This window comes from Geotrypetes seraphini, chromosome 1, assembly GCF_902459505.1.
Source record: "Geotrypetes seraphini chromosome 1, aGeoSer1.1, whole genome shotgun sequence".
Lineage (NCBI taxonomy): Eukaryota > Metazoa > Chordata > Amphibia > Gymnophiona > Dermophiidae > Geotrypetes > Geotrypetes seraphini.
In genome coordinates, this window is record NC_047084.1 from 347,177,484 (window position 1) to 347,201,405 (window position 23,922).

At 42.1% G+C, this 23,922-nt stretch overlaps 1 protein-coding gene across 1 annotated transcript in view; it reads left to right on the top strand.

Annotated features, from left to right (window-relative positions):
* The window catches only part of SHROOM3 (shroom family member 3), a 500,538-nt gene that overhangs the window by 474,985 nt on the left and 1,631 nt on the right, over nucleotides 1-23,922 (top strand). Inside the window, exons 9-11 of the mRNA XM_033963245.1 lie at nucleotides 5,011-5,508; nucleotides 13,268-13,415; nucleotides 16,828-17,100. Coding sequence (XP_033819136.1) covers nucleotides 5,011-5,508; nucleotides 13,268-13,415; nucleotides 16,828-17,100 — 919 coding nt within the window. The remainder of the gene's footprint in view (nucleotides 1-5,010; nucleotides 5,509-13,267; nucleotides 13,416-16,827; nucleotides 17,101-23,922) is intronic.

A 23,922-nucleotide genomic window follows, 5' to 3' on the forward strand; every position in this document is an offset into this window, starting at 1 on the left:
AAACGCGGACCGTGTTGGGTCCTGTATCCCTAGCAGACTAGGTCCTTTAAGGCTCTTATGTGGACGATTTACTTTTATGTGGATGGAATTATTTTATGTGGATGATTTTAGTGTACCTTTGGAACTTTGATACTTTCAAATAAAGTCCATTTGGGAACATCGTCACTCCACAGAGTTTTTTTGGTTTTCTCTGGATTTTCTTCTTTGTGGATATTTTGGGGTCAATTCCTTTTGTTTTTATATTCAGGACTTAACCAGCTACGGGCCCTGCATAAAGATAGGGCTGGTTGACTTGCGGTCCTATTTATGAAGTGATCTTGGCCAGTTAAATGCTGAATATCCGCAATTAACCAGCCAAGCACCGACTCCCCCCTTGGAGCAAAATAACTGGTTTTCAGTTTGGATTGGTTATTTTCAGCAGCACTGCCAGTTAAGTGGTGCTGAAAATGACCAGCTAGCTCCGAACAGGCAATTTAAGCAGTCAGGAGCTGTTTCTGACCAGTTAAATTTCTGTGTATACTGATCTGAATATAAACCGAGGTAACCTTTTTTTCCCCCAAAAAAGGTTGACTCGAATATAAACCAGGGTTAGAAATCTGGATATGTGAGAGTTGTTTGTCAGGGATCATGCCATAAGTAATCACTAATTTTTCAGTTGGGGCTATTTGAAATCCAAAAAAGCTGAAGGAGAGACGACAAATATTTTCCTACTTGGGGCCTCAACACCAACCAAAGTTTCTGGACTTCTATCCCCACCAGAATACCTGGCCACAGTCACACAGGCAGTAAACAGAAAAAAACCCCACCTTTTCAAATGCAAACCCACAAACTAAAAGTACTATTGTACACAAATGAAACCCAGACTCTGCACACAATACACTGCAAAAGAAATGCATTTTTTCCTGAACAGTCCAAAATATAAAAACAACAGATGTAAATTTTCAAAATTGACATATTTCAGTCACTAAATTGAAAATAAAAACATTTGTTCCTATCTTTGGTAATTTTATTTTTCTGGTCATCTTGTTCCATCTGTGCTGTTATTGCTGTTTCCAAGGCCTCCTTATGCATTTGTTTTTTTTCATATCCTTCTTTGACACTGATTTTCATATTAAGTTTTTTTCCATTTTTCTGCCTCCATCTCACCATCTCTTCCCCTGCTCTCCATCCATGTGCCACCATCTCCTTCCTCTCCCCTTGATCATCTCTCTGCCCCTTCCATTCAGCATTTATCCTTTCTTTCTTCTTCCCTCCCTTCTCACCCCCCTGGTTCCACCAAATGTTCTTCCACCCAGTTCTGAAGCCCCCCCCCTCACTACGAAAGCTACAAAAAGGTCACAGGCATGGGAGCGATTCTATTGCACTGCCCGCTGGCCTCCTCTGCACCGTTCCTTTGCTGCAGTCCAACCAAGCAGAAACAGGAAGTACAGAGGAGGCCACTGGCAGCGTTGGAGAATTGAAGAACAGTGGCTTGAGCAATCCTAGCCTCCACTATCCACTCCCCTCTGCCTCAGACCGACATTGCACTTACAGGCCTGATGCTCTGGAAATCATCATCGACACTATGCTGGTGAAGGGCCATATGCGTGTGCTCAAGGCTTCTGGACTCCAAGAGTCCCGGAAAGGGTGGGAGCCAGCAGGCCTTCAGCATGCACAGACACTCAAGGCCCTTCACCTCACCAACACAGAGTGTTGGCGACGGTTTCCAGAGCATCAGGCCTGTAAGAGCGATGCCAGTCTGGGCCAGGGGGAATTGGGTAGTGGAGAATGGGAGTGCTGGTCATCGGGGAGTGGGAGAGAGAGAGCAATGTCAGTCATCAGGGGGGGAAGATATCAGTGTTAGTCATCGGGGGGATAGAAGTGCTGGTCGTCGGAGGGGAGGAGATAGCAGTGCCAGTCATCGGAGGGGGATAGAGGATAACAGTGCCAGACATCAAGGGAAGGGAGGGAGGTAACAGCAATGGTCATCAGGTGGGGAGGGGAGGGAAAAACACCATTATTGGAAGGTGGTTCAAATATAAACCAAGACCCCCCACTTTTGGGCCCAAAACTCTCAGTTTATATTCGACTATATATGGTACTTTGACCTCCTTAGCATAGTAACAAAAGTGCCACTATTTTCTACACAACCAGAATCATGATTTACATGCATACTTTAAAGCATATTCATGTGCACTTGATACGTGAACGTTTCTTCCCATTCCATAAATGTTAAAGGAAAGATCTATAAACTATAAAAAGTTTTACCTCATGCAAAATTGTCATTTCTTTAATAAGACATTAACTATTTTTTTTTGCGGCCCTCACAGTTAAAGTTTAACATCTTTCTTTTCTCAGAAGTGACACATTTCAATCACTATATTGAAAATAAAATCATTTTCCCTACCTTTGTTGTCTGGCGACTTTATTTTTCTGTGCTTTTAACTATGGGCTCCTTTTACTAAGGTGCGCTAGTGGTTTTAGCGCGCGCTACAATACCGCACACGCTAAACGCTAACGCCTCCATAGAGCTTGCATTAGTATTTTTTGCTTAGCACATGGTTAGCACACACTAATCTTTAGCGTGCGCTAAAAACGCTAGCGCACCTTAGTAAAAGGAGCCCTATGTTTCCAGGGCCTTCTAGTCCATTGACTGTTTTTCTCTCTGTCTTCACTTTCGGCCTTGCATCCATCTTTGGCATTAACTTAACATTTAATTTTTCTGCTTTCTTCTCAAAATCTACATTTCCATGTCTTCCCTTCCCTTCCTATCTCTCTCTCCTTCCCTCCTTCCCCCCAAGTGTAACATTTCTCTTTACTTTCCTCCTTTCTGCACCCTGCAGTCCATCTCCCTTCCCTTCCTCCTTTTTGACCCCCCAGTCCAACATTTCTGCCTCCTTTCCACCAATCCAACATTTTTTTTCTCTCTCTTCCTCCTGCATGCTTCTCCTCTGATCCTCCTTCCCTCAACAAGTTTAATTAGGTTTTTATATACCGCCTATCAAGGTTATCTAAGCAGTTTTACAATCAGGTACTCAAGCATTTTCCCTATCTGTCCCGGTGGGCTCACAATCTATCTAATATACCTGGGGCTATGGAGAATTAAGTGACTTGCCCCAGGGTCACAAGGAGCAGCGTGGGGTTTGAACCCACAACCCCGGGGTGCTGAGGCTGTAGCTTCAACCACTGCGCCACACACTCCTCCTTCTATGTCAAGTGGTCCACAGCTCCCCACTCAACCATCTCAGAAACTGGTGACATTTTTTCAGAAGAGGATAACCAGAGTTTTGGAACATGATCTCAACTAGGTCCAGGGTTAAGGGCCCGTTTATTTTGGTCCACTTTTATGTATCCACAGAAGATACCGAGTGGGGAGCTTCCTTGAAATTGGACCAGTTGACATGGAATTACCCGGTTTTGTTTTTTCCTATTTTTATTTCCACACTTGGTTCCTAGTTGACTTTGTGATAGTGGACAAAATTTGTGTTTAATATTCCCATTGTTTTTCCTTTTTTTTTTGCTTTTGAGATACTGCAACTGTAGCCTTTATCACAATTAATGTTCTGATTTTATTAATAGAAATTAACCCCCTGTTTTACTAAGGTGCGCTATGCATTTTAGCGCGTGTTTAGCGCACTCTAAATCTATGCGTGCACTAACCGCTAACGCGTCCATAGACTAACATGCACGCGTTAGCACTTAGCGTGTGGTTAGCGCACGCTAAAAAGCATAGCGCACCTTAATAAAAGGTAAAATCTGTAAATGGCGTCGTAACTTAGGCAGTGGTAGGCGCCCTACTGCCACCTAATTTAATTGTTTTAATTGGCTTTAATCGGCGCAGTAATTGACCACGCCATTGCAAAACAATTAAAAACGCGTTTAAAAAAAAGTGGATGCCACACGGTGCCTACTAGAGTAGGCATTGTAATCGTGTCTACACAAAGATGCCTAACGGCGCCTAAGGTCAAAGTAGGTGTGGTTAGGGGGCAGAGAGGGCCTTAGGTGCCTTTAGACACGATTCTCAAAAGAACTTGGATGTCTGCAATGTAGGCCAGTAAAACCCTAGCCTATGCTGCAGATGCCTACGTTTTGTAGTAGGCACCGACCGTTATCCGCGATTGTTTGTGGCACCTAAGTGTGACTGACACGGCTCCGTTTTCGTATGTGACTGCCGATTTAGGCGCTGTTTACAGAATCTGGCCCTAAACAAATGTAAAATAAATGCTAGAAGACCATTCTTATACCCTTTAACCTTTGCCTGGTTTTTACAGGTAGATATGGTCACATTGTTTATATAGTACATTGAAAGCATCTGTCAGTAAACTGTCATGTACACTGACATAACAAATGTAGATGACCTATCCCATGTCATTGCATGTCATTAACAAATGAAAATGAGCAGTAAAAATACATTCCCCTCCTGCCCTCCAGATATTCAGAAGTACTTACCCAGTAAGGAACAGCTCTTGGCTGGTAGATGAAACTTAGCTGGCTATCCGCCAGTATTCAGCAGGGGATAGCTGGTTATCTCCTTCGGAATTCCGGTTCACTGGATTGGCCGGTAACCGGCTTTATTGTGCAACATCATCGCCAATATTCAGCGACTGATTGGCTTAGACTAGTGACTAGACGGACCTGCCTAAAAGCAGATCTATCTTGTTGCCGCTTTGCCTTAGCTGACCAGCTGCCGAATTTGGCTTGGCCATCTCAATCCAAGGTGGCATACTTTGAACCGGATATTCAATGGTGGTGGCTAGATATGGCCCCGGCACTGAATATTTTGGATCACTGCAGACCGTGGGAGGTAGCTGATGGTAGTGTATACTGTTCACAAAGAGGGCACACTCTTAATGACATTGCCCCCAAATTAAATACAAAAATGAAGACAAAACAAACAAAGCTGCAAATGAAACCCAAACTTGGGACTGCCCATCCCTAAAGTAATATTGTACATGCATATAGACATACATTAAAATATTACCCCCAATTTTAAAGTCAGTTTTCATAATTAACATTTTATTCCAATCACAGATTCTTCCAGGGGATTAACAGTGAGCAAGACAAACCCAGACTATGCACAATGACCAGCGAAAACAACTGGACAAAATCCTTCAGCCCAGAAACATCACTAAGGGATACGGGGTCATTCCAACTTCAACACCAGTCATTGAGCAGTCCAGAAGTAAGTCAGAACTGTACCGATGTGCACCAAACTCAGCATGAGAGCACGCCAAGGAACCCAGCTCGGGATTTAGAAATAATCAACCTTGGCTCCAAAGGCTGTAGTAGCACGTGTGTGAAGATGAAGAAAACAGCTCTAGAGGACATGAAGTCCCGGGAGTTGGCAAAGGAGATTATCAGCAAGGACAAATCGCTGAGTGATATCCTAGATCCGGACTCCAAACTGAAGACGACGATGGATCTAATGGAAGGTCTGTTTCCCAGTGACACTAGTGCCCTGAAAGAAAGTAACCTGAGAAGAAAGATGATGCAGAAGGTCTTTAATCAATCGGCCTATGATGAGAATAAGTAAGCATCACCATAGTGGGTTTATGAGGGGAGGGGGAATTGAGCCTTTATTTTCTTTTCCATCCGCTTTCTATCGAGTTCTTAATTTTAGTTCAGTTCATTCCTGGCATCTCTACACTTTATATTATATCAGTGTGATTACCACAAAGTGTCATTATTGTCTGACTGCGAAGTCTCCAGATTTCACCCAGAAATTCAAGTATTTTTGTCTTAATTGCCCGGTCTTTGGAGAAACACCGGGAAGCTCCAGCCCTTCCCCTTCAAACAGGGGGCAGGGAATACATGTGAAGGAGTTGGACAAGGGAACAGAGTCATTGTTTCCTGCTCTGCAGCTCCTGCTCCGTCCAGATTCACCCTTACGAGGGAATGGGGTGAATATGGAGCAGACCCTGCAGGCAGCATGTGAGAGAGGCTCAGAAGGGGAGGGGTTGGAAAAAAAAGCAAAGCAATTGTTATCAACTTTGATTTGTCCATTTCAGCCTCTCCTGAACCACTTCTGTATCGACAGGTACCGGTGGGGGTCGGGGCATGGGTGCAGCAGATTCCGTTCAGTCTAAAGCGCTCTGTGATTCCAGGACTCAGGACTTGACTGAAAGCAGAGTGGGTGAATTGTGAATGACTTGTAGGGATGCTGGTGTTGCGAGGGGAAGAAGACAAAGACAGACATGCCAAGTCTCCTACATTTAATATAGTAATAAGGGCAAAATTCACAATAATAACTTATCTTATACACAATAATTAACTTATCTTATACATCCATTCAGATGTCAATTATCTATGATTTTCAAAATTTCAATTCAGTCCAAAAACTTCTTGTCTGCAAAATTAGTCAATGTATTTTAAAAAATATCCATAACCTAACTGGGTGGGCATATCATAGTGCATATAATACTCAGATCATATGATCTCTTATAACATGTGTCATTTCAGATCCTCATCCTGGGATCTCAAATCTCAAATTGGCCTGAATCCTTCAACAATTAATCCTTTTGTTGACTCACAATGGTAACAAATCGATGCAATGAAAAGATCACATGGTATCAAAAACTTTTCAATATAATGACAACACTTACCTCAAAAAGGTTGACACCAATTTCAGCGCTGGCAGAGCTTGAACTACTCCCAACGCCAATGCTCACGTTCACTTTAGCGATTCAATCGCATCGATCTTCTTCAGGGGAAACCTCTGTCTTTCCTTACCAGACTGCACATACAACAAGAACTCTACATATCAATATGTAACAACACTCAAGACTTCTTTATTCAGCAGGAGACTCTCACTTTTGTGAGTCTTCTGCACTCCCTCTAGAAAATGAAGAACTCTGTTCAGCAGCCTCCCTCTCCACCAGTAGCAGGAGATTTATTACTAAGACATCATCTCCTGCTGCCATGGGACCAGTCTTATGGTAACAACTATTTATTAAAGTGTCTCCTTCTGCCGGAAGGGGAGGTGGCTTGTCGGTGTCATGGCTGTGGAATTGTGGTGAGCCAGGAGGCAGAGTAGGTGGGGCTGAGAGTGGGCCTGGAGGTATGTCTTAAAATCTCCCTCTAAAAACTGGGATTTCTTGGCAGCTCTGCAGAGAGTGTTAATTAGTGGAGGGGAGAGGGCGGGACTTGAGTGAAAGCAAAGATGTTCATGAGCACCTCCCCCTCAGCCATCTTAGGAAAGGCACAGTTATAAAGTTCCCAGGTTTGATTTATTTATTTATTTATTTATGTAAAGAGGCACTAAATCCTAAGGATGGTGCTGAAGTTATGAGTGAAACTTGCCACTGTGAATGATGAAATTAGGACCTCACCTTTCATCAACAGAAATGTTTTCATAAGCTTAGGCTCATCCGCTCTATCTCTTCTTTTCTTGATCCACCTTCTATCAATATCCTGATTCACTCTCTTGTAATTTCAACCATAGACTACTGCAATGCTCTTTATCAAGGTATAACCCAGAAAGAAATCCGCCGTTTACAACTATTGCAAAACACTGCTGTCAAATTAATCTATCACGCAAAAAAATTTGACCATGTCACTCCTCTTCTCTGCAAAGCACATTGGCTACCCATCACTCATCGCCTCACCTATAAAATACTTCTCCTCACCTTTAAAACAAAAACTTCTAACCAACCGGCGTTCATAGATAAACTTTTGATCCCATAATCATCATCCAGGGCCCTGCGATCTAACAATCAAAACCTACTTTCCATACCGTCAATACTCGAACTGTTTTACGATACTACTTGCAAATCCATTTTTTCAGTCACCGCCCCCTCTCTGTGGAATGCCCTCCCATTAGATCTTCGATTAGAGAACTCTCTTGAAAAATTTAAAGCCAAACTTAAAACTTTTCTCTTTAAAGACGCCTTTACTGTCTAATACCAGCTTCCGCTTCTCAAGCCTTTAACTTTCGTGAAATCTTGAAACACCAAACGCTTCTTCTGAAGCAATCCCCATCCTAATTTTTCACCACTTCCCATTTACTTTCCTTTTTAACTAATTTTACTTCGATGTATTTTAAAAATCCTTCCCCTCCCCAACTTCCCTTTTGTTCCATGTACGTCAATGTGAATCCGTATAGTATTTTTTATATTTGATAAAATATTGCTTTTATTTACCTATTTTAATTGTTTTCTTCAATCTTTTTATATTGTACACCATTAGACACTTGTTTTGATAGACGGTATATCAAAAATAAAGAAACTTGATCACAGAACCTACAAGTACTTGCAGTATGCCTTTATTACTGTTCTTACCATACAATTTAAATATATACCTCTCTAAATATGTTAAGAAGTGATTAAATAATAAATAATTTGTTCATGCAGATTCCTGTTTTAGAAATAACGTGGAGAGGGGAATTCAGACAGGTCAGGATGTGGAGAATTCCCAGAGTATTTTACAAGAGGCTCAGTCAAACATAGAGCCCTTTGTAAAACAGATGCGGGAATACATTTTGATGGTTCTCCACATACAGCTGGAGCAATGATTTCAAAAACACACCACATCCCCCACATAAGCAGTCTTTTGAAATGTGGCTCCCACTCTCTGCATTTTCTCCCATACAACAAAACATGTCCCGGATTACACCTCCCCCCCCAAAGCTATCAGAACTCCATCATCCACAACCTCCCCCAGTAACCCTCAAACCCAAATCACCATCTCTAGCCATCTCTGGTATTGCCACAAGACAGGCTTCCAAATAAGCTGCTATTTACATGTAGAGATGCTTCTATGATAAAATAAAAGCCAAAACTAATATGTATTTATCACCATCCATAAGCATGTATTTTCTCACCTTGATTCCAATATATATATGATAGAAACCTTCAAAATCCTGAAGGGCATAGAGAAGGTAGACAGGGACAGATTCTTCAGACTGTGGGGAACCACAAGTACAAGGGGGCACTCGGAGAAATTGAAAGGGGACAGGTTTAGAACAAATGCTAGGAAGTTCTTTTTTACCCAGAGGGTGGTGGACACATAGAATGCGCTTCCGGAGGCTGTGATAGGCCAGAGCACAGTACAGGGATTCAAGGAAGGTTTAGATAGGTTCCTAAAGGATAAGGGGATTGAGGGGTACAGATAGAAACAGAGGTAGGTTAGAGAAATGGTCAGGAACCACTTCACAGGTCATAGACCTGATGGGCCGCCGCGGGAGCGGACCGCTGGGCGTGATGGACCTCTGGTCTGACGCTTTCTCCACCTGATTGACAGCTTTCATCTCATCCGGGTGGAGAAAGCGTCAGCAATGGCTAGACAAATGCTGGGATGCATCAGAAGAAGCTTTGTCAGCCGAAAGCCTGAAGTCAACCTACCGTTATACAGAGCCATGGTGAGACCTCACCTGGAGTACTGTGTCCAGTTTTGGAGGCCACATTATCAAAGGATGTGAAGAGAATGGAGTCATTCCAGAGAATGGCCACTAGGATGGTCTCAGGACTGAAAGACATCCCTTATGGAGAACGTCTGTCCAGACTGCGCTTGTATTCTCTCGAAGAGTGCAGGGAAAGGGGGGACATGATAGAAACATTCAAATACATCACGGGTCGCATTAAAGTGGAGGAAGAAATCTTCTTTCTAAAGGGTCCTACGGCGACAAGAGGGCATCCGCTGAAACTCAAGGGAGGAAGATTTCATAGTGACACCAGGAAATACTTCTTCAGCGAACGGGTGATCGAGGCCAGTAGCGTGCTCGACTTCAGGAGTCGATGGGACAAACAGGTGGGGGCACGTAATTGATTAAGTGGGTAGACTTGCGGGAGGGAGGATTCTGGAGTGGGCAGATTGTTGGGCTGCCGGCCCTTTTCTGCCATCATATTCTATGTTTCTATGTTAATGCACTTTCAGAGTCCTAGGAGCTTGGAATAAAGTTTTTAAGGGAGATAAAATCTCCCTTTCTATACAGTGTAATACAGTTCTTGTAATAGTAATTTAAGAAAACACATCCTTGCTTACCAAAAACTCCAGTGTCTTATAGAGGGGCATCAAATACCTCCTTTTTCCTATTGGCCATTCCTCTCTCCCTATGCACTCAAACATCCTTCTAACTTTTGCTGTCACCTTTTCAATCTGTTTGGCCACCTTAAGATAAATTCATACTGTCACACCCATCTCCATCTCCTCTTTCATGCACAAAAGTTCTTCACCCCCTAAACTGTACCGTTCCCTCAGGTTTCTGCTGTCCAAATGCATGACCTTGTATTTCTTAGCATTAAAGCTTAGTTGCCAAATTTCAAACCATTCCTCAAGCTTCACTAGGTCCTTCCTCATGTTTTCCACAGCATCAGGGGTATCTACTTTATTGCAGATTTTGATATCATCTGCAAAGAGGCAGACCTTACCAGACAGTCCATCAACAATATTACTTACAAAAATGTTAAAAAGAATAGGCCCAAGAACCGAACCTTGAGGCACACCACTGGTAACTTCCCTTTCCTCAGAGCGATGTCCATAAACTACTACCCTCTGTCACCTTCCACGTGTCCAGTTCCTGACCCAGTCTGTCACTTTGGGGCCCATACTGAGGGCACACAATTTATTTGTTAGACACCTGAATGGAACACTGTCAAAGGCTTTGCTAAAATCTAAATACACCACATCTAGCTCTCTCCCTCTATCCAATTCTCTGGACTCCCAGTCAGGTCTCCCGGTCAAAGAAATTGAGAACATCCGTATAAGCCAGACTGCTAAATATATTATGCCGTAATGGTATTATGGATAAGATATCTAAATATAAACTGCCTCAAATCATCATGGCTTATATTTGTTAATAATATAGTGTAAAATCTTCGCTGATTGGCCAGAACATCTTGTTGTATTCGATGACTTTATATTGTGACCACTTCGCTGTTTGTCCAGCTCCTTTTGTTGTAAACTGCCTTGAATCTTCATGGCTAAAATTTGATAACAATGTAGTGTAAACTCTTCGCTGATTGTCCAGCACATCTTGTTGTAAACCGCCTCGAACTTTCATGGCTTTGGTGGTATATAAGAATAAAATTATTATTATTATTGTTAAATATAATTTACACTGTTATTTCTTCTCTAGTTTATATAGGTAACATAGTAAGATAGTAAATGACAGCAGATAAAGGCAGTCTGCCCTGTAATTACATGCATTACAAATTAATGATTAAATTGTCTTTTTTCTTTGTTTCTTTTGGGCCACAGACCTTAGACGTCCACACGGTCCTGTCCTTAGGTTCGAACTACTGGAGTTACCGTTGAAGCTCACTCCAGCCTATCCAAACCATCTCCTTTGTGAAAGTTTGTCCATTCATATTCTACTTAGAGATCTTCTGTGTTCATGCACTTTTTTGAATTCCTTCACCGTTTTCCTTTCCACCACCTCCTTCAGGAGGGCATTTCAGACATCCACCATCTTCTCCATGAAAAAGAATTTACTAAGTCTTAAGTCTACCACCCCTCAACCTCAATTTATATCCTCTAGTTTAACCAATTTCCTTTCTCTGGAAAAGATTTGGTCCTATATTAATACCTTTTAAACATTTAAATCTCTCTATCATATCACCCCTGCCCCTTCTCTCCTCTAGATATACTGTACATGTTGAGGTCCTCTAACCTCTTCTCGTACTTCTTTTGTCGCAGAACCCCTACCATTTTTTGTCACTTTCCTCTGGACCGCTTCAAGTCTTCTTATATCTTTGGCCATATACGACCTCCAAAACTTAACATTATATTCCAAGTGAGGCCTCACCAAGGACCAATACAGAGGTATCAACACCTTCTTTCTTCTGCTGGTTTTGCCTCTCTCTCTATACAGCCTAGCATCCTTCTGGCAACAGCCACAGCCTTCAGATCCTCAGACACTATCACCCCAAAGTCCCTCTTCCCATCTATGCATATCAGCCTCTCGTCTCACAGCCCATACATCACCCTCGGATTTCTACTCCCCAAATGTATCACTCTGCACTTCTTTGCATTGAATTTTAGTTGCCATACGTTACCATTCTTCCAACTTTTGCAGGTCCTTTTTCATGTGTCCACTCTGTTACAAATCTTGGTATCATCCTCAAAAAGGCAAACCTTCTAACCCTTTGGCAATATCACTCACAAACATATTGAACAGAATCAGCCCAGCACTGATCATTGAGGCACTCCACTACTCACCTTTCCTTCCTCCAAGCAAATTCCATTAACCACCATCCTCTGATGTCTGTCCATCAACCAATTTCTAATCCAGTTTACCATCTTGGGTCCTAACTTCAGCCGGTCAGATTTGTTCAAGAGCCTCCTATGAGGAACCATGTCAAAGGCTTTGCTGAAATCTAAGTAAATTATATCTAATGCATTTCCTCAATCTAATTCTCTGGTTACCCAGCCAGATTTGTTTGGTACGATTTACCATACCACCTTATACATATAATAATAATAATAATAATTTATTTCTTATATACCGCTGTACCGTGAGGTTCTAAGCGGTTTACAGTATAAACAGAAGAAATGCAATAAGTAAGATTAATTAAGATGTGGATTCTTCTTTGTGAATGTTATATTGCTACAATCAATTGACTTAATAAAAGACTGCATCAGGAACATCTCATCCGCGTTCTTTTTCTTTGTTTGTTTCTTGGTTTTACCTTTAGTAAAACTATACAAAGTAGGGTAAATATAATCAATTACTGATATTTAATTCATTAAAATGCTATACCAAGAATACCAAAATATAAAATTAATTAAATATTTAATTTATTAATTTTTTTAATTCAATTCATATCCTAAACACATTTAAAATCTACAGTAACAAGCAGAGTGCTACTAATGACAAAATCATAGGCTGGGAAAAGCTACAGGTACTATCTAAAGCTTTTAAATAGAGTCCATCAATCAGTCTTCAAGGCTCTTAATGATGTTAAGTATTGAAGCCATTCAGACCCAATAAAGCTCACTTAACTTGATGATGAGTCAATTAAAGTCCCAATATCTCCTTGAGTTATAATCCATAGACTTGACCAAACCAGTTGTTCCTTATATTCATGATCCAATAAGAAATGCCTAATCAGTTCTGAGGTTCTCTCTTCTTAATCCTTATCGTTTTCCAGTTTTAGTTACTTATATTGTTCAATCAGCATAAGCCTTTAGTAAAGCCATGTTGTCTCAGATCTTGTAACCCATTAGGTTCTAGCACTTTTACTGTCCACTGATTAGAACCAGGCCAAGTGTAGAAGAAGGAACATTTTAGGTGAAGACTATAAGGGAACTGTTTAATATTTATGGCTATTGATCTGTCTTTATTTCAAAACAGTAAAGAAGAAAAGGACACTGGAGGAATTTTGGTCAGCTCTCCTACTTACTACAATGTGTCTGCTCCCCAAGCTGAGCTTCTGAACAAATTCAGTGATCTGCACACAGACATGGGCAAGGAAGAAGAACTAGATGTTACTGGAAAGAAGGTAAAATTAACTTTTTGGACAGGGCCTTCTCAAGGGGCTTTGGCTTTCTCAATAAACTTTGCATTTGTGTCCCCATCTTGGGGCCAGTTTTGCTGTACGAGCCACACAGAAGGGCTCAAGTGAAATGCCTGCCACCACCACATGGCCACACATCTACAGTTGTGCTCATATGTTTATATACATCTGGCAGAATTTGTCTAAGATGTTCACCATTCGTGAAAATATGAGTAATCAGGCAAAACACATTTCTTTTATTTTTCAAATTACACTTCTCCCTCCTTATTCGCTGCGATAGGGGATTAACAGAACCGTAAATACAGAAAAACCGTGAATAACTTTTTCATATTTTATTCGCTGTTTTCTATTAAAAACCATTGTGAATATGGTGAAACCGCAAATAACATAGTGGGAGGCCTGGCTTGTTCCTGAAGGAGAGGCAAACTACGGTGAAGAAAGTGTTAGGAATCAGCGATTTTCTCTGTAAACACTTGGAGTCAGTGATTTCTCTATGCAAGATGATGTAATTTGGGGGGAGGAGCCAGCAAGCTAAAAGCCATTAAATAATTGAAACCGCGATTACTGAAACCGCGAATGCGGAGGGAGAAGTGTAAACCATTTTGCATCAGAATAGCACAATCATTAAACAAACCATAGCAATAAAGGAAATAATGAAATGGTCCTGTTCAAAAATTTGCATACCCTTAGAGCCAGATTCTACAATGGCGCCAATATCAGCGGCCACCTAAAAAAAATGGCCGCTGATCACGTATCAGCCATGCAACAGCGCTGTTTGTAAAATCGCTGCCACCTCAAGCATAGGCGCTGGAAATGTAGGCCAGGGTTTTGAAGGCCTACATTTCTGGTGCCTATGTTTGACCTGAATTGCGTTTACAGAGGCGACTAAGAATGCCTCTGGTGTTAACCATGCCTATTTTGACCTTAGGCATTCTAAGGTGCCTCCATAGACGTGATGAAGGTGCTGTTTTTGTAGGTGCCTACATTTTTTTAAAATGATTTTTAAATGATTTTAATGGCTTTGTCAATTGAGTTAGGCACCGGTAGGATGCCTAGCGGTGACTAATTTAAGGTACTGTTTATAGAATATGCCCCTTACCTCTTAATATCTTCTATTGCTCCCTTTTGCATCAATGATGGCTCACAGCCTTTGCTGATAGTTGTGAATGAGACCCTTTATTTTCTCATGTGGTAAAGCTGCCCATTCTTCTTGGCCAAAGCCTTCAGATTCTGTAAATTCTTTGGTTGTTTTAGCACCAACTGCATGCTTGAGTTCTTCCCAAAGTGGCTCAATGATGAAGTCAGAAAACTATGATGTCCCCACTCAAGAACCTTCATACTTTTCTGCTGTAAGCACTGAAGAGTCGATTTGGCCTTATTTTTCAGATCATAGTAAATGGCAGCAGATAAAGACATGAACAGTCCATCCAGTCTGCTCAAGCTTCATTGTGTGCTCCCTGGTCCTGGAATTTATGAAAAGAATAAACAAGCAATTCTTGTCTACCCATTTTACTCCACTCAGTATTTTAGAGAGGCCTTAGACATCTCTTCTCTAGGCTGAAGAGCCCTAGCTGCTTGAGCCTTTCCTCATCTCCTTTATCATTTTTGTTGCCCTTCTCTGTACCCTTTATAATTTCGCTATATCTTTTTTGAAAGGCGGTAACCAGTAAATGATGGCAAAAAGTAGACCCTAGGAAAAATTTGCACTTAGCACTATTCTATAAAGGGTGCTCCAGACTCAGCGCTCTTTACAGAAGAGCACTTTAGCATCAGGACTTAGGCCTGGTGAAAATCCTGGTGCGCAATTTGAGCGCACAGCCCTCAAATTCTATAACATCGTGCATAATTCTTTGGAACACCTCTGACCTGCCCATACCCCTCCTGTAGATTCAAGTTTAAGAACATAAGAATAGCCTTACTGGGTCAGACCAATGGTCCATCAAGCCCAGTAGCCCGTTCTCAAGGTGGCCAATCCAGGTCCCTGATACCAGGCCAAAACCCCAAATAGTAGCAACATTCTATGCTACCGATCCAGGGCAAACAGTGGCTTCCCCCATGTCTTTCTCAATAACAAACTATAGACTTTTCCTCCAGGAAATTGTCCAAACCTTTCTTAAAACCGGCTACGCTATCCGCCCTTACCACAACCTCTGGCGTTCGGGAGCTTAACTATTCTCTGAGTGAGAATTTAAAATTTGATCTAGATGCTTATCAAGATTTCTAAGAGAAATACAAAAAAATTAGAAAATGGGAACATAAAAGTACAACTTGATGTAAAAATTGCATCACAAATGACAGTGGACAGACCAACTGGTGCAAAAGGAAAGGAAGGGCAGAAATACGTTTCTTATAGGATAGAAAACAATTATGGAACAAACAAATTAGGGGATAACTAAAAAAAGGTTCATAGAGAAGAAAAACCCATTGAGAAATAACTGTGAAAGCATCCTTAAATGGGAAGCTTTCAGAATGCTTTTAAATCAATCTATGTTTTTTCTTTTCTTATATATGTTGGCAAGGCATTCCAAATTTGAGGGGCACAGACTGAAAAAATGTCGGTACGCCTTGTGCTGATCATTTTCAATGCCGCCTCCTGGGTTATGCATGAGAGGATTTGGGTGCAGATCTTTATTTCGCAGCTAGATGCACCGATGAATCCACATTACAACCAATTAACATCAATAATTGATTGTTAACGGCCAATTACTGGTTAACAGCTTGTGAACTAATTTATTTGCACGTGGCTCTCGGGGATCATACGCAACTTGGGGGATCTGAAATGTGAGTGCTATTTTTAAAATCAGTTGAGCAAGTGACACACAAGGTAACTCGATCTGTGGTGATCTCTCAACCTATTTGGTCATAAGAATAGCCATACTGGGTCGGACCAATAGTCCATCTAGCCCAGTATCCTTCTTCCAACAGTGGCCAATCCAGGTCACAAGTACCTGCCAGAATCCCAAAGAGAAGCAGGATTCCTTTCCAAGGCAAACAGTGGCATCTCCCATGTCCATCTCAATAGCAGACGTTGGGCTTTTCTTAATTATTTATTTGTAAGATACTACTATATATTAGTTTTACTTACCATTTCTGTAGCACTACCAGGTATACACAGCGCTGTGCACCAAACATGGAAGAGATAGTCCCTGCTCTATAAAATTGCATATACAAATTGATAGCGGAGCTAGGGCTTTATTGAAGTTTGTATATACTTAGATCCCCTCAGCCTGTTGAGGTCTTAGACCCCTAAGTATTTACTAGGTTTGATTTGTAACCATGGCAACAGTGTTAAGTGAAGCTATGCATCAGCGCTATTTGATATTATGATGTTGACGTAATACATAGTTTCTTTCTGCCTTTCATGGGGATTCAAACAGAAGTCTTTCTTTTCTCGCAGTCGGAACTGATTGGGAGCCTGACACAGAAACTAGAGAGTCTAAAGGAGGCCAAGGAGAGCCTGATGGCTGATGTCAAACTCAACACCGATCTGGGCGAAGAAGTAGAAGCATTGATCAAGGAGCTGTGCAAGCCCAACGAGTTTGATAAATATCGAATGTTCATTGGGGATCTGGATAAGGTGGTGAACTTGCTGCTTTCCCTCTCGGGACGTCTAGCCCGAGTTGAGAATGTACTGAAGAGTCTTGGGGAAAATGCCAGCCTTGACGAGCGGGTGTGTGTTTTTATTTGCATATACAAGTGGCAGATTGCCATGTACTTACTTTAGTTTTAACCTGACCCTAATGACTCCTTTATGTGTTTTTGAAAGCCTGCGTGTGAGCCAGATGTAAATGTTCAAGGAGACAAGCAAACATAACGCATTGGGAAAGGTCTTTGAGGGAGACTGAGAGGCTGCTCTTTCCAGCTTATTTGTAGTTTTAAGAACATAAGAATTGCCGCTGCTGGGTCAGACTAGTGGTCCATCCTGCCCGGCAGTCCGCTCACAGCAGCGGCCCCCAGGTCAAAGACCAATGCTCTAATGGAAGTAGCATTATTTTTGGCTCCTTGATGCTACAATAAAATCCATGCAAGCAATCCGTTTAAGTTTATTAAAAATTTGATATACCACCTTATCATTTATTTCAAGGTGGTTATACATTTTAAAATAGGGTAAAAACAGATAATACAATATAACATAACTTTAACAAAATTAACATACACGATTAGACAAAACAATAACATACACGACTTGACAAACGGGTACGAATGGAAAAAAGGGGAGAACTACAATGGTTAAATAAAAATAAGGTACCATCATGAAGAGAATAGAATTAGGGACAGAGTTATCAATGTGGGCTATCATTAAAAAATGTTGTTTTACTGTTAACTGTTTTATCAGTAACTAAGGTGGATGTGGGGTGTGGGATTCATCAAGTGACGCTAACCGCGCTAGCTCACGCTAAATCAGCTCCCCTTGATGAATTCCTTCCTAAGTCTCATTAAACAAAATAGGCTAGTGATAAAATAACATATCTTAGATGTGGCCCACATTGATAATTGCACATTGATAATTCACCTTTCCCAAACAAATCTTTGTTGCTTTTGTTAAACATTGTTGTCTTGTGAGCTATGCTGCTTGTTTGTAGCCTCTTAACTTCTTGGGATTTTTTGTGACTTTTACATTTTTATATTCAAGGACCCTATAAGACCCCTGAGGAAGACATTTTTATTTTGCTGAAACACGGCCCGTGTTAGGTCATTTTTATTGTATACATTATTTGGTTTTTAGCCTGTGAGTCACTTGTGATTCTATACACCCTTTGTGGAATGTTTATAAGTTGTTTGGATGCTTATTAGACTACAAAGTGGTACATCCGATCTTCTGTTCCACAATCTTTGTGTTCTTTTGTTTTTCATAGATCAACTTCCTTTGAGCAAAATTCCTAATAACATTTCTCGAGATTGTCATCTCTTTATGAGCTCGCTAGTTTTGTTCTTATTAAATACAGAACTTTTGAATGATTTTTTTCCCCTTCTCAAATGTAGTTCACTAATTAGAATTAAGTGCTGTACCTGAGTAAAGTTTTGCCACAATTGAAGACAACTGTAAACATTCCTAAAAAATTGCCATAGTTTTAGGTTCGAGCAGGCTTGAGTTTTTGATTAGTGGTCTTTAGGGGCCTATGTCAGTAGTATTATTGTTGGCTCCCTGATGCTACAATAAAATCCATGTGACCAATCCATTAAAATCACATTAATGGCATAATGCTGAATATAGATACCAACATTTCAAAATGTTTAGGGATGCCAAGAACAATACAAATTACCCCTCCCTGGACACAATAAAGAACCTTACTCAATATTGGGGGTGCTCAGTAGAGAGTGACAAGGGGACAAATTTGTCCCTGTCCCCATGGAATCTATCTCCATCTCCGTCCCTGTAAGTTCTGTCCCTGTTGCTGCAAGCTCTGTCCTCATCTGCACAAGCCTTGAACACTAAAATTATAAGGGTTGTGCAGATGAGAACAGAGCTTGTAGGGATGGGGCAGGGACAGGGACAGAACTCATGGGCACAGGGATGGAGATAGATCGTTCAAGGATGGGGACAGATTTGTCCCCGTGTCACTCTGTAGTGCCCAGCACCCACAGATTTTATAGTTAAGTAAATTGATGGCTTTCAAACATGTCTCTTAGTGATCTGCTGGGTGCCCTGAATGTGGAAGTGCATAGCTTATTTACTGTATAAGAGATTTCAACAGTGAGAACTCATCCGAACAAGAGCATCCTCTCATGTGTATAGTATAAAAATGATATTGGTTAAATAGTAAAAGTTAATTTCTATGATTCTGTAATCATTTTCTAGGCGTCAAATTGAGAATATTCATGATTAAGGAAGTAATGGAATGCTGGTAGGGGTACACACGCTTCTGCGAATTCAGGGCCTGATTCTATAAATGACGCCCAAAACATAGGTGCTAAGTAGTATGGCAGTTAAGCGCGATTCTATAAAAGTTAGGTGCACTTTGTAGAACTCCGCCTAAAGTGGGCTTAGGTGTTGATAGGCATTTTAACCGTAGGCGCACCATATTTATGCCAGGGTTTTCTTGGCCTAAATGAGTGCGCCTAAGTCCAAACAGGTGCCTACATAAAAAAACACACCCACAATCTGTCCTCTAACCATGCCTAATTTCTGGTAGACACTTCGGACTAGGTGCCTACCTCAAAGTGGTAGACGTCTACCATCCAGTTAAGTGCAATTTAAATCAATTACGAGGTGATCATTTTTAATTATTGGCATCAATCAAGCCTTTTAAATAATTAAGGCCCTCTTTTACTAAGCCGCGGTGGAGGAATTCTATGAGCGCCGGAGCAGTGTCAGAACATTTAGCGCTCCAAGCTGCAGTAGAAACCTCTATCGCGGCTTAGTTAAAAAGGGGGTTAAGTTAGGTACCTAGATCGGCTAGGTGCGCCGATCTAGGCACTTAGGTTAAGTGTCATTTATCGCATCAGGGCCTCAGGTCATTGCCTCAAAAAGAAGTAAGGGCCGATAATTAGCTGGTAGCAATCACTATTTGGCTGATCACCATGGGCGTTAAACTCAGAAAATCAATGGCAGGCCTTATCCACGAACACCTTCTCTCTCACCAAGCAGCCCTATGGGGCAAAGACCTAGACCAACTGCTTTCGCCCACTTACGGGGAATTCAGGAAACGCCTAAAAACATACCTGTTCCAGAAATACCTAAACAATTGACCCGCTCTCCCTCCCCCCTCCCTATTCCACCAGAACTTACGGCACTGTTATATATATAATCTGTTATCTTCATCTTATCGTAATTTTACATTGCTATTTATTCCCAACAGGTCCTGTCGGACAATACCTATTAAACTGTACATCTTATATTTTGCTCAGCAAATTGTATTTCTATACTATTGCCTCTTAAGGTCTCTGCTTTCTATATTTCCTCTGAATATTTGCTTATTGTATTTCGCTGAATGTCCAGCTCTTTTGATTGTAAACTGCCTAGAAGTCGCAAGATTGTGACGGTATAGAAGAATAAAGTTATTATTATTATTATTATCCTAGCATCAGCATTGAATTTCCAGGTTTACGGTACTGAGCCGGCTAATGCTTAGCCACTTAAGTGGGATATTTGGCCCTTACCTGGCTATGGGTTACAATCCTCTGGGAGTCCTGTTTATGCAGTGATCTTGGCTGGTTAAGTGCTGTGTTTGCTCCCATAATAGCCAGATTTCAGCTCAGCACCAACTGGTTATTTTCAGCAGCATTAACCAGTTAAGTGATGCTGAAAATTAGCAGTTAGCCCCAAACAGGTGATTTAACCAGCTAAAAGCCATTTCTGGCCAGTTAAATCACTTTGAATATCGACCCCTTAGTGTTTACCTTAGTTCATCAGTTAGGGGAGAATTCGTGAAAGGGCATTAAGGGCTCCTTTTACTAAGGTGCGCTAGTGTTTTTAGCGCATGCAGGATTTTAGCGCACGCTAAACCTGCGCTACGCTTCTAGAACTAACGCCAGTTCAATGCTGGCGTTAAGGACTAGTGCGCGCTATTCCACGCGTTAAAGCCCTGACCAGTGCTCCCTCTAAGCGGGCGGGTGTTGTGAGCAAACTTTTTTCGCTGTGAGCTAAAAGCCAGCAAGTTATGAGCCAACTCGCCCGATTCTCCTCTCGCCGCCCTGCCATCTGCCGTACGCCGTGCGCTGTGACGAGAAACTTGTGCGCTGCGATGTAATATTTTGTGCGCCAGCGCACGCCAGCGCAGCTTAGCGGGAACACTGGCCCTGACGCACCTTTGTAAAAGAAGCCCTAAGTGTGTTAGCACTCGTTAAGGGGTCTCAAAGTCCCTCCTTGAGGGCCACAATCCATTCGGGTTTTCAGGATTTCCCCAATGAATAAGCATTGAAAGCAGTGCATGCACATAGATCTCAGTCAATACTCTGGCATTGGTAAACCATTCATAATACCACAACTATATCTCTCAATGCCGCTCTCTCTTCTTAATAGATTACTTTAGTCAAACTATCAGGGCTTCAGACATGCCATTTGGTCACCACACAATTTTTTGTGTTTGCTTGGTTGCCAAAATTCTTCTCACTGGCTATGGCTTCTTCACTAGCCCCTACTCAATATGTTTCATAATTTTTTGGTGCTTCATTATATCTCAAACTTATTAAAGTGCTTAATGTCAATACCTTAACCGTTATAAAAACTGGTTAAAACTTATCTTATTATATTCTTTTTCTTGATGATCTTATCTCATCGGGAAAGGGACCTGTCATATCCGACATGTTTCGCCGACAGGCTTCTGCAAGAAAAGGTCCCCCCTTCACAACTTATTCTGCACCATCCCGATCCACATAGAAATTTTTTTGGATATCCAAATTTCTATGTGGATCGGGATGGTGCATAATAAGTTGTGAAGGGACTTTGAGACCCCTGCCCGGCTAATGTGACCATTGATTAGAAAACTTGTTGTAAATCGCATTGAATCCTTGCTGAAACTTGAAGAACGTGTATGGTATGGTTAGCACATGCAATCACATTAGTGCACGCTAACTTCTGTGGGCCTCTTTAGTGGTTAGCGTGCACTAACACGCTCAACAACCTTTCATGAATTCCCTCCTTAGTGTGTATCAAATCAGCCTAGTATGTACTAAAAATTCTCTGTTACAGTGAAACGACCCCCCCAGAAAACTACTTGAAATCAAGAAAAATTCATGAAAAAAATTAAGGATTAGCTAAATGTTTTTTCTGCCTTTGCACATTGTTACATGCTAGAAGACTGCTCGGTATTTTATTCATTTTTCATTAGTTTAGTTTTGTATAGAAGGTTATTAAACCATATGTTCTTTTTTTTAAAAAAAATCTTTATTCATTTTTAATACTTTCATTAAGTGAATACAAGGAAAAGAATACATTTTACACTTTATACTAGAGAGTTGCGCGGGGACAGAAATCCCACCCGTCCCCACCCGTCCCTGCCAAAGTCCCACCCGTCCCCGTGAGGAATCCCACCCGTCCCCGTGAGGAATCCCTCCGTCCCCACCCGTCCCCGCGAGGAATCCCCTCCGTCCCCACCCGTCCCCGCGAGGAATCCCCTCCGTCCCCACCCGTCCATATAAACTTCAGAAATAGTTATTTCATTTAATTATGCTACTGAATTAAAGGCTCTGGTAGAAACCATTTACAAATAAGCAAAAAGACTTTATTAATTTGAAAATATTAATTGGGAAGAATACATACTTTGCAAATGGGTTTCTACCAGAGCCTCTAATGTTTATAAATTTTTATCAACACAACTAATATACTACTTTATCCTGAAGCAAAATAAAAAAAAAGAAATATAATTATTTTCCTACCTTTGTTGCCTGGTTTCTGCTTTCCTCATGTTCTCATTCAATTCCTTCCATCCACTGTCTCTCTTCCTTCTGCATCTTCCATTTGCTCTGTTACTGTGCCTCTCCCTTTCTTCCCCCTTCCAAATTGGTCTGGCACCCATCTTCTTCTCTCCGCTCCCCCAATAGTCTGGCATCTGTCTTCTTCCCTGCCAGCGTCTTCTCCCTATTCTCTCTTCCCCATTTCCTTTCAGCGTCCTTTTCCCCCCATCTTCCCCATGTCCTGTCAGCGTCCTTCTCCCCCCTCTGTCTTCCACATGTGCTTTCAGTGTCCTTCTCCCCCCTCTGCTTCCCCATGTCCTTTCAGCGTCCTTCTCCCTCTCTGTCTTCCCCATGGCCTTTCAGCGTCCTTCTCCACCCCCCCCCATCTTCCCCATGTCCTTTCAGCGTCCTTCTCCACCCCTTTGTCTTCCCCATGTCCTTTCAGCGTCCTTCTCCACCCCTTTGTCTTCCCCATGTGCTTTCAGCATCCTTCTCCCCCCTCTGTCTTCCACAAGTGCTTTCAGAGTCCTTCCCCCCCCCCCGCCCTTCCCATGGCCTTTCAGCGTCCTTCGCCACCCCTTTGTATTCCCCCATGTGCTTTCAGCGTCCTTCTCCCTCCTCTGTCTTCAAGTGCTTTCAGAGTCCTTCCCCCCTCCTCCTGTCTTCACCATGGCCTTTCAGCGTCCTTCTCCCCCCTCCTTCTCTACCGCCCCGGGTGCAGCACAGCCGGCCAGGTCCCCTTACTTTTGTGGCACTTCCCCGACCGACTGACAACAGCCCCGGTCCGATAAACCTCCCTGCCCTTAACTGCGAATCTAAATTACCTTATTACAGCTGCTGTAAGAAGATAATTTAGATTCGCGGCTACAGGGCAGGGAGGATTGTCGGACCGGGGCTGTTGTCGGTCGGTCGGGGAAGTGCCACAAAAGTAAGGGGACCTGGCCGGCTGTGCTGCAACCGGGGCGGGGTGTGGCGGGGCGGACCGCCCCGTCCCGTGGTAGCCACTCGAACCGCGAGGCTACTCTCCTCCTTACCTGCACTGCCTGCAGCACAGAGCCAAACGGAAGTCTTCCCGACTCAGTCGCGCGGCTCTTCTCTCTACCTTCTCTGCTTGCAGCACAGAGCCGAACGGAAGTCTTCCCGACGTCAGCGCTGA